This window comes from Equus asinus, chromosome 26 (assembly GCF_041296235.1).
Source record: "Equus asinus isolate D_3611 breed Donkey chromosome 26, EquAss-T2T_v2, whole genome shotgun sequence".
NCBI classification, from domain to species: Eukaryota; Metazoa; Chordata; class Mammalia; order Perissodactyla; family Equidae; genus Equus; species Equus asinus.
In genome coordinates this window covers 41342213-41358194 of record NC_091815.1, presented here as the reverse complement: position 1 = coordinate 41358194, position 15982 = coordinate 41342213, and the positions used below count along the sequence as shown (strand labels likewise).

Below are 15982 nucleotides of genomic sequence, written 5' to 3'. Positions count from 1 at the left end.
TGGCGCCTTGACCCGGGCTGCCCAGCCTCCAGCGCTGGGAGAAACAAACGCTGACTCCCACACGCCACCCCGCCTGGGGCATTTCGGCACAGCGCCCCGAACGGACCGAGCTGGCAGGTTTACGGGCCACCAAGCCCTCACTTTTTGCTTGGCTGACGGAGGCTCCGTCTCCCTGCACCGATGGAGGGTAATTTTGTGGGCACGCAGCTCTAGGAAGGTCAGTTTGCTCTCAACACTGTCCGGGCTTCGTTCCTCTCCTCGCTCGCGGCGTCTGAGGAGACGGCGGCGGTTGCTCTCGGTCCCCTAGAGGGGAGGGGTTTCCCCTCAGGCTTCTTTCACGAAGGTCCCCTGACTTCGATCTCCCGTCGTTTGCAAACGACATGCTACCCGGGGGTCTCGGCATCTTCCCTGCTAAGCGGTCTCTGGGCGTCTGCGTCTGGGGCTCGCCGGCTGACGGCCGTCTCTCCCTCGACGACAGACCGCCGTCTCTCCCTCGACGACAGACCTCGGACGCCGAGTCGCCGACTAGAGCGCCGACGTCCCCGCGCCGCCAGGGGGCGCCCGAGCGGCGGGACCGGCGGCTCCGCGCGTCCCGGGCCGCGGGGCGGAGGGCGGGGCGCTGCCGGGCAGGCGGGAGCGGGGTCGGCGCCGGGCCGCGGCCTCAGGGGCCTCCCGGGCAGCAGCGCAGGGAGCCGTGGGCGGGCGTCCCTTCGGGTCCCACGCGGCCCGGGTCTCGAAGCGGTGGCGCCGCGGAGGAAAGGCCTGCCCAAGGTCCCGGGGGCGCGGGGGCCGCCGCCCCAGCGGGAAGGCGGGAGTCCTCCCGGAGTCGGGGCGCTGGGAGAAGCGGCCCACAGCGCGGGGAACGCCCGGCAGGGGACCCCGCTGGGAGACCACCAGGCAGTGAGGACGGAGGGAAGGGGGCCAATGGCGAGACGGACAGCGGTCCGAGGGGACCCGCTCACAAGGTCCCGGGTGGGTCGGAGGCGCCACCGGAACTGCATGTGTCAGCTCTGAGCCCTCGATGTTAAGGCGAGGCCACTCGGGTCTCCGAGACCCCCGACGTTCGGGGAGGACCCTCCCCGCTGACCCGCGTGTGAGGCCTCTGCCGCCTCCCGCCTTCCCGCCTTCCCGCAGCTGCTGCCCGGCCTGGGGGAGTGTCCCGCACACGCCAAGGCTGGTTTCCCGCCAAAGCCCGCGGACCCGAGTGGAATCTTCCACTCCTTCTCTGAGCACATCTCGCTTCCACTGTGGGAGCACTGACACTTGGGGAATTGGCAAACACTACGAACCGGGGCTAGATTTCCTGTATTACTGAATGCCGGGACTCAAGCGATGGACGTTAAGGTCATAATGCGAACGAAACTTAGCCATGTAGGGTGTTTCTGACCATGACATTATGTGTGACACAGACAGTCTGAGGAAAACAATGAGGAAATATCCTTCCAGTATTTAGAAACAATGACTCCATACAGAAAAATGTCGCTCAAGCTGTCTTAAGAGTAAAATTCCAGCATGTCTTTGTTGTTTCAGTGTCTTATTTGAAAATGAAAAGGGAAATAGCCATAACTCATATGAAAGAAAATAGGCAAATGGGATGAACAGAAATTGTACAAAAAATAAACAACTGGCAAAGAAAGACATGAAAAAAGGCTCAAAATCAAGAATCTTTTTGGCAATGCAATTAAAGACACTGAGAAAGCACCACACACTTATCAATGGCTGAAACTGAAGGAGGACCACATCAAGTACTGGCAGGGATTTGGAGGAAACGGAACTTTCACACACTGCTGGTGGGAAAGCAAAAGGGAGAAATCATGTTAGATCACAGTCTGGTAGTTTTTCATGAGTTAAACATTCATCTACCCTGTGACGACTCAGACACTGCACTCTATGTTATTGACAAAAGATAAAAGAAACAACCATACAAAGAACTAATACGAATGTCTGCAACACCTTTATTTTCAATTGTTTAAATCTAGAAACAAGCTAAACCACCATAAAAAGATGAATGGATGAACAGTGGTATATCCAAAGATAAGAATATTACTCAGAAATAAAAGATGAACTTCTCATTTATCATTGGTAAATCTCTAATTATGAAACATAAAGGAAATCAGTAAAAAACAAAAAACAAACCCCAATAGACTAAACAGCTTATGATTCCAATCCTATAAATTCAAGAAAATGCAAAGGTATCTTTATAAAGGAAGGTAAATGAATGGTTAGCTGGAGAGATGGGAAAGGCAAGGAGAGATTATGATAGGATGTCAGGCAAATATACTGAGACAGATAAGGTCATTATCAGGACTATGATGATGGTTTCAGAACTTCACACTCATGTCAAAACATCAAATTGTACACTTTACATACATGTAGTTTAGTACATGTAAATTATACCTTAATAACACTTTAAAAAGTGGTTTAGGATGAAAAAAAATGTATGCCCCACTCTTTTTGAAAAATAGGTTTGGCAACCGTTTATTGACTCCACCACCTGTCTCCTCATGCCCTCTGGGGAGTCAGTCTTCCCTCAGTGACAACAAATATGGGGAACAATGAAGGACATTTCCACCCAAGTCAACAGGAATGCTGCCTGGATCACAAGAGCCACATCCCTGGGCTGTGGATCCCCATTCTTCTTTCCTGCCTGTGCAGTAATGGCCTTGAGGTGAACAGCACTGGGAGGCTACAGAAATCCACAAAATCTTTTATTTTTGATGACAATGACATCAGCTACACAAAATAAACATGCCTGGTGGTGATCAGATTTGTGTACAAACTGATCCTGCATAGTCACTGCCACAGAACCATTTCTGGATGCACTTTCAGAAGAGGCACATTCCATCTAGCTGGCTGCAGTCTCCTCCACTCCGTTAAGCCAGTGTTTCTCTACCAATTATGGTTCCCTTGGACCCAGTGACCCTTGCCCAATGGAACTGGGGATATCAGGCCACATGGCTCTTTGTAGATCTGGGGAAGATATCCCCTCCACAGTGCTGACGTCCCCTGTGAGACTTCCTGTGAGGAAGGGAAAATTCACACTGCCCTCAGATGCACTTGAGGTTCTCACACCAACCCTCTCCTCAGGGTCATCACTGAGCTTCCTGAACCACAGCATCCAGGGGTCAAATGAGGACCAGAAAGCGCTGCAGTCTTTCTTGGGAGGCTGTGGGAGCAATGGAAATTTACTCAAAAGTGGCAAGTTGTTTTCTGCCATCACACTATCCTCAGGCACACAAAGTTTGAGACCCCTAAAAAGTTGTTCACCCCTTCATGTTTGTAGAGCCCACACAGTTTGTAAACTACCCCACACAGTGAGAAAACACCCAAGATTAAGAGAACTTAAACAGGAAGCCCTTCATTATTGTACAAGACAAAGCAATGTGCAGCAGGCCGTTCTCCAGTTCGTGACTAGGAAGCTGGAAAAACTTCACAAGTATCACGTAAGACCAACATGTCCTGGGAAATGTCATCTTTGTGAAAAGCTGCCAGGCGAACTCGTGATAGTCTGAGACAACAGTGACACATGTCCATGCCCAAGGGAGTGGAGGAGGAGGGAAAGCTGACCTCCCTAAGGGCTCAGGTTATTCCTAATTTACATAGAGGAGAAAACAGGTCAGCTTCCCTGAGCACACTGGGGTGGTGACTGATGCACTGTGTGGACCTGCCAGATGGTAGAGGTGAAATGGCTTTGGTGCAGAAATTGGCTGTGACATAAACGTGGCAAGAACCCTCAACAGATTGGAAAATGCAACATACCACACTTCCCACAACTTATGGGGAATCTCCCCACTGTGCATATTCAGATATATGAAATTCAACTCAGACAAATGGCTTCTCAGTTTCCTCTGGTGTCCTTACTCCGAACCAGGGAATTGCACATCCCCTGCACATCTACGTGTTTCTCTAATGTGAACTCCTCCACATTGAGAAAGGGTAGATTTTCCCGTAAAAGATTTTCCACATTTACTGCTCCCACAAGACCTTTCTGTGTCATCTGACGACAATGGAGTTTAGGACTAGTGATAAATGATTTTCCACATGTTTTACTCATAAGGCCCTCCTCCTGAGTGAACTCTGTGATGATAACAGAGGCCCGAGATAGAAGTAAAAGATTTCCCACATTCACGGCATTCATAAGGCCTTTCTCCTGTGTGAACTCTCTGATGATAACGGAGGCCCGAGCTAGAGGTAAAAGATTTCCCACATTCATTGCACTCATAAGGCCTTTCTCCTGTGTGAACTCTCTGATGATAATGGAGACCTGAGCTAGAGGTAAAAGACTTCCCACACTCATTGCACTCATAAGGTCTTTCTCCTGTGTGAACTCTCTGATGATAATGGAGACCCGAGCTAGACGTAAAACATTTCCCACATTCACTGCACTCATAAGGCCTTTCTCCTGAGTGAACTCTGTAATGATAATACAGGCCTGAGCTAGAAGTAAAAGATTTCCCACATTCATTGCACTCATAAGGCCTTTCTCCTGTGTGAACTCTGTGATGATAATAAAAGCCTGAACTAGAAGTAAAAGATTTCCCACATTCACTGCACTCATAAGGCCTTTCTCCTGTGTGACCTCTCTGATGTAAAATGAGGTTCTTTCTCTGGATAAAAGATTTCCCACATTCACTACACTCATAAGGCCTTTCTCCTGTGTGAAGTCTCTGATGTAAAATGAGGTTCTTTCTTTGGATAAAGGATTTCCCACATTCACTGCACTCATAAGGCCTTTCTCCAGAATGAACTCTTAGGTGTGTAGTGAGGTGATTTCTTTGCGTAAAGGATTTCCCACATACACTGCATACATAAGGCCTTTCTCCAGAATGAACTCGTAGGTGTATAGTGAGGAGATTTCTTCGGGTAAAGGACTTCCCACATACACTGCACACATAAGGCCTTTCTCCAGTGTGAACCCTCTGGTGTATAATGGACTTCCATCTATTCTTAAAAGATTTCCCACATTCATTACACTGGTAAGGCTTTTCTCCAGTGTGAACTCTCTGATGACAATGCAGTTGGGAGCTAAAGATAAAACATTTCCCACATTCATTGCACTCATAAGGCCTTTCTCCACTATGAATCCTCTGATGATAGCGGAGGACAGAACTTATCGTAAAAGATTTCCCACATTCACTGCACTCATAAGGTCTTTCTCCTGTGTGAGTACTCTGATGATAACGAAGGCTGGAGCTAGAGGTAAAAGACTTCCTACATTCCTTGCATTTGTAAGGTCTTTCCCCTGTGTGAACTCTCTGGTGTGAAATGAGGCAATTTCTTTGAATGAAAGATTTTCCACATTCAGTGCACACATAAGGCCTTTCTCCAGTGTGAGCTCTCTGGTGTTGATTGAATTGGCTTCTATCCTTTAAGAACTTCCTACACTTAGCGCACTCATAAGGCCTTTCTCCTGTGTGAGATCTCTGATGATAACTGAGGGCAGAGCTAGACATAAAAGATTTTGCACAGTCACTACACTTATAAGGTGTTTCTTCAAGGTGACCTCGCTGATGATAGTGGAGGGTGGAGGTACAGGTAAAAGATTTCCCACATTCACTACACTCAAAAGGCCTTTCTACAGTGTGAACTCTCTGATGATAACGGAGTTGGGAGCTAAAGATAAAACACTTCCCACATTCACTGCACTCATGAGGTCGTTCTCCAGAATGAACTCTTTGATGATAACAGAGGACAGACTTAGAGAAAAAAGATTTCCCACAATCACTGCACTCATAAGGCCTTTCTCCTTTGTGAGATCTCCTATGATAACTGAGGGCAGAGCTAGAGGTAAAAGATTTCACACAGTCACTACATTTATAAGGCCTCTCTCCAATTTGAACTCTCTTGTGTTGAATGAACACTGAGCCATCACTAAAAGATTTTGCACAATCACTGCACACATAGCTATTTTCTCCATTGTGCCCTCTCTGGGGATGAATGAGGACAGATTGGTGGCTTAAGGATTTCCCACATTTGCTGCATCTGTACGGTGTTGTCCCAGTATGAATTCTTCGATGTTGATTAAGGGTTGAACTTTGCCTAAAAGATTTGCCACATTCTCCACACATATGAAGCTTTTCTCCTGTGTGGACTCTCTGGTGCACAAGAAATGAGGATTTGTACCTGAACGTTTTCCCACATTCATGGCACACAAAACAATGACTTCCAGTGTGGACACCCTGGTCCTGAATAAGTGGGCCTTTGGGGCTGAAGGATTTCTTGCACTCTCCCCAGGTGTAATGACTTCTGTTTGGTAAAGTGGACCCGCATTGGGCGAGTTTCTTTGGCTTCTCCCTGGTGTGAGTGGCCTGTTGTTGGAGATGTCCAAAGCTTGTCAGGAAGTCCTCCCCAACCTCCCCCCAAGGAAAAGTGTTCCCTGACATATGGAATCTGCAGCTCTTCACAAATGAGGCCCTGTCCACACTGCTTCTGAAGGGTTTCTCTCCCATGTGCTGATCCTGGTGCTGCTGAAAGTCTGCACTGAAACACAATTGCTCCACAAAGGCCCCACACCTCAACAGTTTCTGGCTGTGTTGTGTTCCCTACTGCTCAGCCAAGTGGAAAAATGTCTCTCAAGACTGGGCCACACGTCTCACAGGGTTGAATCTTCTGAGAAGATGAAGCTGCAGTAGGAGTTGTGGCTTGTGACACACCTACAAAACGCTTTGTTGAAAGGGAGCCTCCACATCCTCTGCTCCACAGCAGCAACCTGCACACAAAGAAATATTGGAGAAGTACATGTTGACCTTACAGGCAGCAGGCAATCCCACCACAAATGTTTATCTGCATCATCTAGGAATGAGTCTATGGGATGCTCTTCAAGACAAGAAAGTTGGAAAATAGTTGAAGTGCTGCTATGAATTACAGGGCACCTAAGGTCAAAGAATGGTGGAGACCTCACCATGGGAAGGATACAAAAATAGGGTGTGATACAAGGAAGAGTGGCAGGGTGTATAAGACAGAAACACACAGTAACACAACAATAATAGAGGACTTTAATACTCCCCTTTCAACAATGGGTAGGTCATCCAGACAGAAAACCAATACGGAAAGTTTGAACTTGAACTATACTTTGGATCAAATGGACCTAATAGACACATACAGAGCATTTCACCAAAGGGCAGCAAAATACACATTCTTCTCAAGTGCATACAGAACATTCTCTAGCACAGATCATATGTTATAGGTCATAAAATCAGTTTTAACAAATTTAAGAAGAGTGAAATAATATCAAGTATCTTCCCAACCACAGTGGTATGAAACTAGAAACCAATAACAGGAGAAAAGCTGGAAAATTCAAAACATATGTGGAAATTAACACAATCCTGAAAACCAATGGGTCTAAGAAGAAACCAAAAAATACCTTAAGATGAAGAAAATAGAAACACAACATACCAAAACTTATGGGATACAGCAAAAGCACTTCTGAGGAGGAAATTTAGAATAAATGCCTACATTAGGAAAGAAAAAGATCTCAAATAAACAACCTAATTTTATATCTCAAGGAACTAGAGAGAGAAGAACAAAGGGTAGAGCTAAAATAAATGAAACAGAGACTAGAAACACAAAAAAGATAAATGACATAGAGATTTCATTTCTGAAAACATAAACAAAATTTACAAAGCTTTAGATACACTAAAAGAAAAAAAAAAGACTCAAAGAAATCAGAGGGCCAGCCCGGTGGCACAGTGATTAAGTTTGCATGCTCTGCTTTGGCAGCCTGGAGTTCACCAGTTCGTGGACCTATGCACTGTTTATCAAGCCACACTGTGGCCGGTGTCCCACATATAAAAAAATAGAGGAAAATGGGCACAGATGTTAGCTCAGGGCTAACCTTCCTCGAAAAAATAAAAAATAAAGAAATCAGAAATAAAAGAGGAATATTACAACTTACACCACAGAAACACAAAGGATCATCACAGACCACTATCAACAAATGCCAACAAATTGGATAACATAGAAGAAATGGATAAACTCCTACAAAAACAACTTACCAAGACTAAATCATGAAAATTGAAAATGTGAATAGATGTATAACTAGTAAGTAGATTGAACAGTAATCAAAAATCTTCAAACAATGAAAAGCCCAGGACCAGGTACATCCACTGGTGAAGTCTACCAAACATTTAAAGTTAACATCAATCCTCCACAAACTCTTCCATAAATCAAAGAGAATGGGCCACTTCCAAACTCACTTTATGAGGCCAGCATTATCCTGCTACCAAAGGTACACAAGATCACTTTAAAAAAAGAAAATTACAACCCAATATTCATGATGAACATATGTGCAGACATATTCACTAAAACACTATCAAACCCAATTCAAAAGCACATTAAAAACATGAGACACCAAGATCAAGTGGGATTTACCCCTGGGATGCAAGGATGCCTGAATGTATGGAAGTCAATCAATATGATACACCACCTTAATAGAATGAAGGATAAGAATCATGATCATCAAAATACATGCAGAAAAAGCATTTAAAAAAATTCAGCATACTTACATGATAAAAACGCTCTCAAGAAGTAGATCACATGGAAGAGAGAATTAATGAGCCTGAAGATAGAAGTCTAAAAATGATTCAGGTGGAGGAGAAGAGGATCTAAGATTTTTTTTAAAAAATGAAGAAATTCTACAAGAAATATCTGACTCAATTAGGAAAAGTAAAATAAGGATAATAGGTATCCCAGAAGGAGAAGAGAGGGATAAAGGAGCAGAGAGCTTAGTCAAAGAAATAATGGCTGAGAACTTTCCAAGCCTGGAGAAGGAACTAGACATACAAGTACATGAAGATAAGAGAACTCCTAATTATCTCAATGCAAAAAGACCTTCTCCAAGGCATATAATATTAAAAATGTCAAAAGTTGGGGGCTGGCCTGATGGTGCAGCAGTTAAGTTCGCATGTTCCGCTTCTCAGTGGCCCAGGTTTCACCGGTTCGAATCCCAGGTGTGGACATGGCACCGCTAGGCACACCATGTTGTGGCAGGTGTCCCACATATAAAGTAGAAGAAGATGGGCACGGATGTTAGCTCAGGGACAGGCTTCCTCAGCAAAAAAGAAGAGGAGTGGCAGTAGTTAGCTCAGGGCTGATCTTCTTCTTCTTCAAAAAATAAATAAATAAAATAAAGTAGCTTAAAAAAAAAAGTCAAAAGTCAATGACAAGAAAAAATATTAAGGGAAGCCAGAGAGAAGGAAATAACTTACAAAGGAACTCATATCAGGCTTTCAGCAGATTTCTAAGCAGAAACCCTAAAGGCTACAAGAGAGAGGAATGATGTATTCAAAATACTGAGAGACAACTATCAGCAAAGAATACTTTATCCAGCAAAATTATCCTTCGGATATGAAGGAGAAATAAAAGTTTTCCCAGACAAATGAGCTGAGGGAGTTCACTGCCAGCAGACCAGCATCACAAGAAATGCTGAAAGGAGCCCTCCTACATGAAACAAAAAGGAAAAGGCTTACAAAGCTTTGAGCAAGGTGATAAACAGAGAGAATCAGAAAATTGTAACCATATACCAGAACAGGTTAGTAAACAATTATAACATAAAAACTAAAGGGAAAGAAAGCAGCAAAAAGAACTATAACCACTTCAATTTGGTTGCAAACTCACAACACAACAAAGAATAATTTGTGACAACAAAAACACAGAAGAGAAAGGAAAAAAACCCCAGAACCTGCATAGGCCAATGGAGATAAGATGCTATCAACAGAGCAAGGACTATCTCATCTATGAGATCTTTCATACAAACCTCATGGTAACCACAAAACAAAAAATCAGAGCAGAGTCACAAACCATAAATACAGAAAAAAAGGAGAAAAACCATCGCAGAAAACCACCAAACGGAAATGTCAGAAATATAAGGAAAAAGAAACAATGGAAATATAGAACAACTAGAACACACACGATAAAATGGCAATATTAAGTCCTCATGTATCAATACCCACTCTAAATTTAAATTGATTGAATTCACCAATCAAAAGACACAGTGGCTGGATGGATTAAAAAAACAAGACCCAAGAATAGACTGCCTCCAGGAGACACATCTCAGCTCTAAAGAAAAACATAGGCTCAGAGTGAAAGGATGGAAGATGATGTTCCAAGCAAATGGCAACCAAAAGAAAGCAGGTGTAGCCATACTTATATCAGACAAAGCAGGCTTCAAGACAAAACTGATAATAAGAGACAAAAATGGACATTATATAATGATAAAAGGGACATTCCACCAAGAAGACATAACATTTATTTATATATATATGCACCTAACACGGGAGCACCAAAGTATAGAAAGCAACTTTCAACAGACCTAAAGGGAAAAACTGACAGCAACACAATAGTAGTAGTGGACTTAACACTCCACTTACCTCAATGGATAGATCATCCAAACAGAAAGTCAACAAGGAAACGGTGGCCTTAAATGAAAAACTAGACCAGATGGACTTAATACATATAAAACATTCCATCAAAAAGGAGTAGAATACACATTCTTCCCAAGTGCATATGGGACATTCTCAAAGACAGACCATATACTGGGAAACAAAGCAAGCCTCAATAAATTTAATAAGATGGAAATCATATCAAGCATCTTTACTGACCACAATGGTATGAAACTAGAAAACAACTGTAAGAAAAAAGCTGAAAAAGTCACAAATACGTGGAGACAAAACAATATGCTACTGAACTATTGGATCAATGAAGAAATCAAAGGAGAAATAAAAAAATACCCCAAGACAAATGAAAATGAAAACACAACATACCAAAACTTATGGGATGCAGCAAAAGCAGTACTAAGAGGGAAGTTTATAGCAATACAGCCTACCTCAAGAAACAAGAAAAATCTCAAATAAACAATCTAACACTATACCTAAAAGAACTAGAAAAAGAAGAACCAAGATCAAAGTCAGTAGAAGGAAGGAAATAATAAAAATCAGAGCAGAAATAAATGAAACAGAGACTAAAAAAATAACGGAAAGAATAAATGAAACTAAGAGCTGGTTCCTTGAAAAGATATAGAAAATTGACAAAACTTTCGCTAGACCCACTAAGAAAAGGCAGAAGGCTCAAGTAAATAAAATCAGAAATGAAAGAGGAGAAATTACAATGGATATCGCAGAAATGAAAAGGATTATGAGAATACTATGAAAAGCTATACACCAACAAATTGGATAACCTAGACGAAATGGATAAATTCTTAGAACTGTAAAACCTCCTAAAACTGAATCAATAAGAAATAGAGAATTGGAATAGACCAATCACAAGTAAAGAGACTGAAACAGTACTCAAAAACCTCCTCTAAATACAAAAGCCGAGGACCAGATGGTTTCTCTGGTGAATTCTACCAAACATTCAAAGAAGACATAATTAATAGCTATCCCTCTCAAACTCTCACAAAAAGCTGAAGAGGACAGAATGCTTCCTAACTCACTGTATGAAGCCCACATTATCCTGATACCAAAACCAGACAAGCACAACACAAAAAAGGAAAATTACAGGCCAGTACAGCTGATGAACATAGATGGAAAAATCCTCAACAAAATTTTAGCAAATCAAATGGAAGAATACATTAAAAAGAACATACAGCACAATCAAGTGGGATTTAGTCCAGGGATGCAGGGATGGTTCAACTTCAGCAAATCAATCAATGTGATACACCACATTAACAAAATAAGGATAAAACCACAGGATCATCTCAAAAGACAGAGAAAGCATGACAAGATGCAGCATCCATTTATGATAAAAATTCTCAATAAAATGGGTATAAAAGGAAAGTATCTCAATATAACAAAGGCCATATATGACAAACTCACAACCAATATCACACTCAATGATGAGAAACTGAAAGCTATTCCTCTGAGAACAGGAACAAGACAAGGATGCTGACTCTCACCATTCTTATTAAACATAGTATTGGAAGTCCTACCCAGAACAATCAGGCAATAAAGAGAAATAAAAGGTATCCACACTGGAAAGGAAGAAGTAAACTGTCATTATTTGCAGATGACATGATTCTACATATGCAAAACTCTAAAGAATCCACCAAAAAACTATTAGAAATAAGTAATGAATATATTAAAGCTGTGTGGTAGGAAATCAACATACAAAAATCAGGTGAATTTCTATACACTAACAACAAACTAGCTGAAAGAAAAATCAAGAATACAATCCCATTTACAACTGCAACAAAAAGAATAAAACATCTAGGAATAAATTTAACCAAGAAGGCGAAAGATCTACACACTGAAAACTATAAGACTATTGACTATAAGACTAATAGACTATATAACTATTGAAAGAAATTGAAGAAGACATAAAGAAATGGAAAGATATTTTCTGCTTATGGATTGAAAGAGTAAACACAGTTAAAATGTCCATATTACCGAAAGCACCTACAGATTGAATACAATCCCATTCAGAATCCAAACTACATTCTTCAGAGAAATAGAACAAAGAATCCTAAAATTCACATGGAACAAAAGACCCCAAATAGCCAAAGCAATCCTGAGAAAAGAACAAAGCTGGAGGTATCACACTCACTGAATTCAAAACATCCAGCAAAGCTATAGTATCAAAACAGCATGGTCCTGGCACAAAAACAGACACACAGACCAATGGAACAGAATTGAGAGCACAGAAATAAAACCACACATCTATGGACAGCTAATCTTTGACAAAGGAGCCAAGAACACACAATGGAGGAAGGAAAATCTCTACAATAAATGGTGTTGGGAAAACTGCCCAGCCACATGCAAAAGAACGCAAGCAGACCATTACCTTATACCACACCCAAAAATTAACTCAAAGTGGATTAAAGACTTGAATGTAAGACCTGAAACCACAAAACTCCTAGAAGAAAACCTAAGCAGTCTGCTCTTTGACATTCTGCTTAGCAGTATCTTTTTGAATACCAGTCTCCTTGGGCAAGGGAAACAAAAGAAAAAATAAACAAATAGGACTACATCAAACTAAAACGCTACTGCACAGCAAAGAAAACCATTAGCAAATTGAAAAGACAACCCACCAACTGGGAGAAGATATTTGCAAATCATATATCTGACAAGGGGTTAATTTCCAAAATATATAAAGAACTCATACAACTCAACAACAAAAAATTGAACCACGAGATCAAAAAATGGGCAGAGGATCTGAACAGACATTTTTCCTAAGAAGATATACAGATGGCCAACAGGCGCATGAAAAGATGTTCAACATCACTAATTACTAGGGAAAAGCAAATCAAAACTACAATGAGATATCACCTCACACCCATAGAATGGCTATTATTAAAAAACAAGAAATAACAAGTGTTGGAGAAGATGTGAAGAAAAGGGAACCCTCATACACTGTTGGTGGGAATGCAAACTGGTGCAGCCACATGGAAAACAATATGGAGATTTCTCAAAAAATTTAAAAACCCTATGATCCAGCTATTCCACTTCTGGGTATTTATCCAAAGAACATGAAAACACTAATTCAAAAAGATATATGCACCCCTATGTTCACTGCAGTATTATTATATTATTATATACACACACACAAATATACACAATGAAATACTACTTAGCCATAAAAAAGGACAAAACTGTGCCATGTGCGACAACATGGATGCACCTTGAGGGTATTATACTAAGTGAAATAGAGGAAAAACAAATATCGTATGATTTCACTCATAGGTGGAAGATAAACACACAGATAAGGATAACAGATTGGTGGTTACTAGAGGGGAAGGAGGTAGAGGGAAGGAAAAAAGAGTAAAGAGGCACATATGTATGGTGATGAATAAAAACTAGACTATCGGTGGTGAACATGACGCAGTCTATACGGAAGCTGAAATATAATAAGGTATACCTGAAATTTACACAATATTATAAACCAATGTCACCTGAATAAAATAGTTAAAAAACTCTCTCAACAAATTAGGGATAGAAAAAGCATACTTCAACAGAATATATGTCATATATGATAAGCCTACAGTCTACAAAGAATTCATGGTAAAAAGCTGGGGCCGGCTCCGTGGCCGAGTGGTTAAGTTCGCGCGCTCCGCTGCGGCGGCCCAGGGTTCGGATCCTGGGCACGGACATGTCACTGCTTGTCAGGCCACGTTGAGGCGGCATCCCACATCTCACAACTAGAAGGACGTGCAACTAAGATATACAACTGTGTACAGGGGGGGTTTGGGGAGATAAAGCAGGAAAAAAAAAAAAAGCTAAAAGCTTGTCCTCTAAGATCAGGAACAAGATAAAAATAGCCACTCTCTCACTATTTCTATTCAACATGGGCCTGAAGTCCTAGAGAGCAATTAGGCAAGAAAAGAAACAAAAGGCAGGCCAACCAAAAAAGAAGTAAAATCATCTCTGCAGATGACATCATCTTACGCAGAGAAAACCCTAAAGACTCCCTCAAAAAACTGTCACAATGAATAAACAAATTCAGTAACCTTGTAGGATACAAAAATCAACATACAAAAATCACTTGCATTTTGTACATTCACAATGAACTATGTGAAAGAGAAAGGAAGAAGGCAGTCCCAGTTACAACAGCATTAAGATCAATAAAATACCTAGGAATGAATTTAACCAAGAAGTTGAAAGACGTATACACTGAAAACTAGAAAACACTGACAAAGGAAAGTGAAGAAGACTGAAATAAATGGAAAGATACCCCATTATCTCTGGATCAGGGGAATTAATATTGTTAAAATGGCCATAATACCCAAAGCAATCTACTCTTTGTACACAATTCCTATTAAAATTCCAATGTTTTCACAGAAATAGAAAAAATCACATCTAAAAAGCAAATGGAACCAGAAAAGAGCCTGAATAGCCAAAGCAATCTTAAGAAAGAAGATCAAAGCTGCAGGTACCACATTCCTGATTTCAAACTATCTTACATGCTACAGTAATCAAAACAGTATGGTACCAGCATAAAAACAGACAGACCAATGGAACAAAACAGAGAGAGCCCAGAAGTAAATCCACGCATATACAGTCAACTAATCTTTGACAAGGGCACCAAGAAAACACAATGGGGGGAGGACAGTCTCTTCAATAAATACTGATGGGAAAATTGGATAGCCACACGCAAAAGAACGAAACAGGATTCTCATCTTATCATATGCATGAAAATGAATTCAGAATGGATTAAAGACTTAAATTTAAATGTATGAAGTGAAACCTTAAAACTCCTAGAAGAAAATACAGAGAAAAGCCTCCTTGACATTGTTCTTGGCAATGATTTTCTGCATATGATATCAAACTCATAGGCAACAAAAGCTAAAATCAACCAGTGGGACTGTATCAAATTAATGTGGAGAAAAGGGAACCCTTAAACACTGTTGCTGGTAACGGAAATTAGTGCAGCCATTATGGAAAATACCATGGAAGTTCTTCAAGAAATTAAAATTAAAATTAAAAACAGAACTTGTGATCCACCATTCCCACTTCTGGGGATATATCCCAAGGAAACAAAATCAGTATCTCTAAGAAATATCTGCATGTGCCTATTCATTGCAGCATTATTCACAATAGCCGATAAGGAAACTAAGTGTTCATCTGATAAAGAAAATGTGAGACACACACACACACACTGGACTATTCAGCCATAAAAAAGAAGGAAAAACTGCTACTTGCAACAATATGGATGAACCTTGAGGACATTATGCTAAGTGAATCAAGCCAATCACACAGAGATAAATACTGTATGATATTACTTATATGTAGACTCTAAAATAAAAAGGCACACTCATAGAGACAGAAAGTAGAATGCCAGAAGCTGAGGGCTGGAGAAATGGGGAGATGTTGGTCAAAGGATACAATTTCATTCATAAGATGAATAAGTTCTGAGGATCTAATGTACAGCATGCCGACTACAGTGACTCATACTATACTGTACAAGGAAATTTGCTGAGAGTAGATCTTGTGTTCTCACCAAAAAACAAAAACAAAGACAATTAGCTTAGGTGATGGGTGGATTAATTAAGATC

At 41.2% G+C, this 15982-nt stretch overlaps 1 protein-coding gene across 8 annotated transcripts in view; it reads right to left on the bottom strand.

Annotated features, from left to right (window-relative positions):
• LOC106825602 (zinc finger protein 850-like) overlaps positions 1-15982 on the bottom strand; it is a 44582-nt gene that overhangs the window by 22939 nt on the left and 5661 nt on the right. For 4 of the 8 annotated variants that reach the window (XM_070498247.1, XM_070498246.1, XM_070498249.1 and 1 more), the window contains one exon: positions 1936-6709. The exons of the other annotated variants lie outside the window; for them this stretch is intronic. In XM_070498247.1, the coding sequence (XP_070354348.1) occupies positions 4047-6449 (2403 nt within the window). In that variant the 5' untranslated portion in view covers positions 6450-6709 and the 3' untranslated portion in view covers positions 1936-4046. Of the gene's footprint in view, positions 1-1935; positions 6710-15982 lie in introns of those variants that run through there. 8 annotated transcript variants of the gene reach the window in all.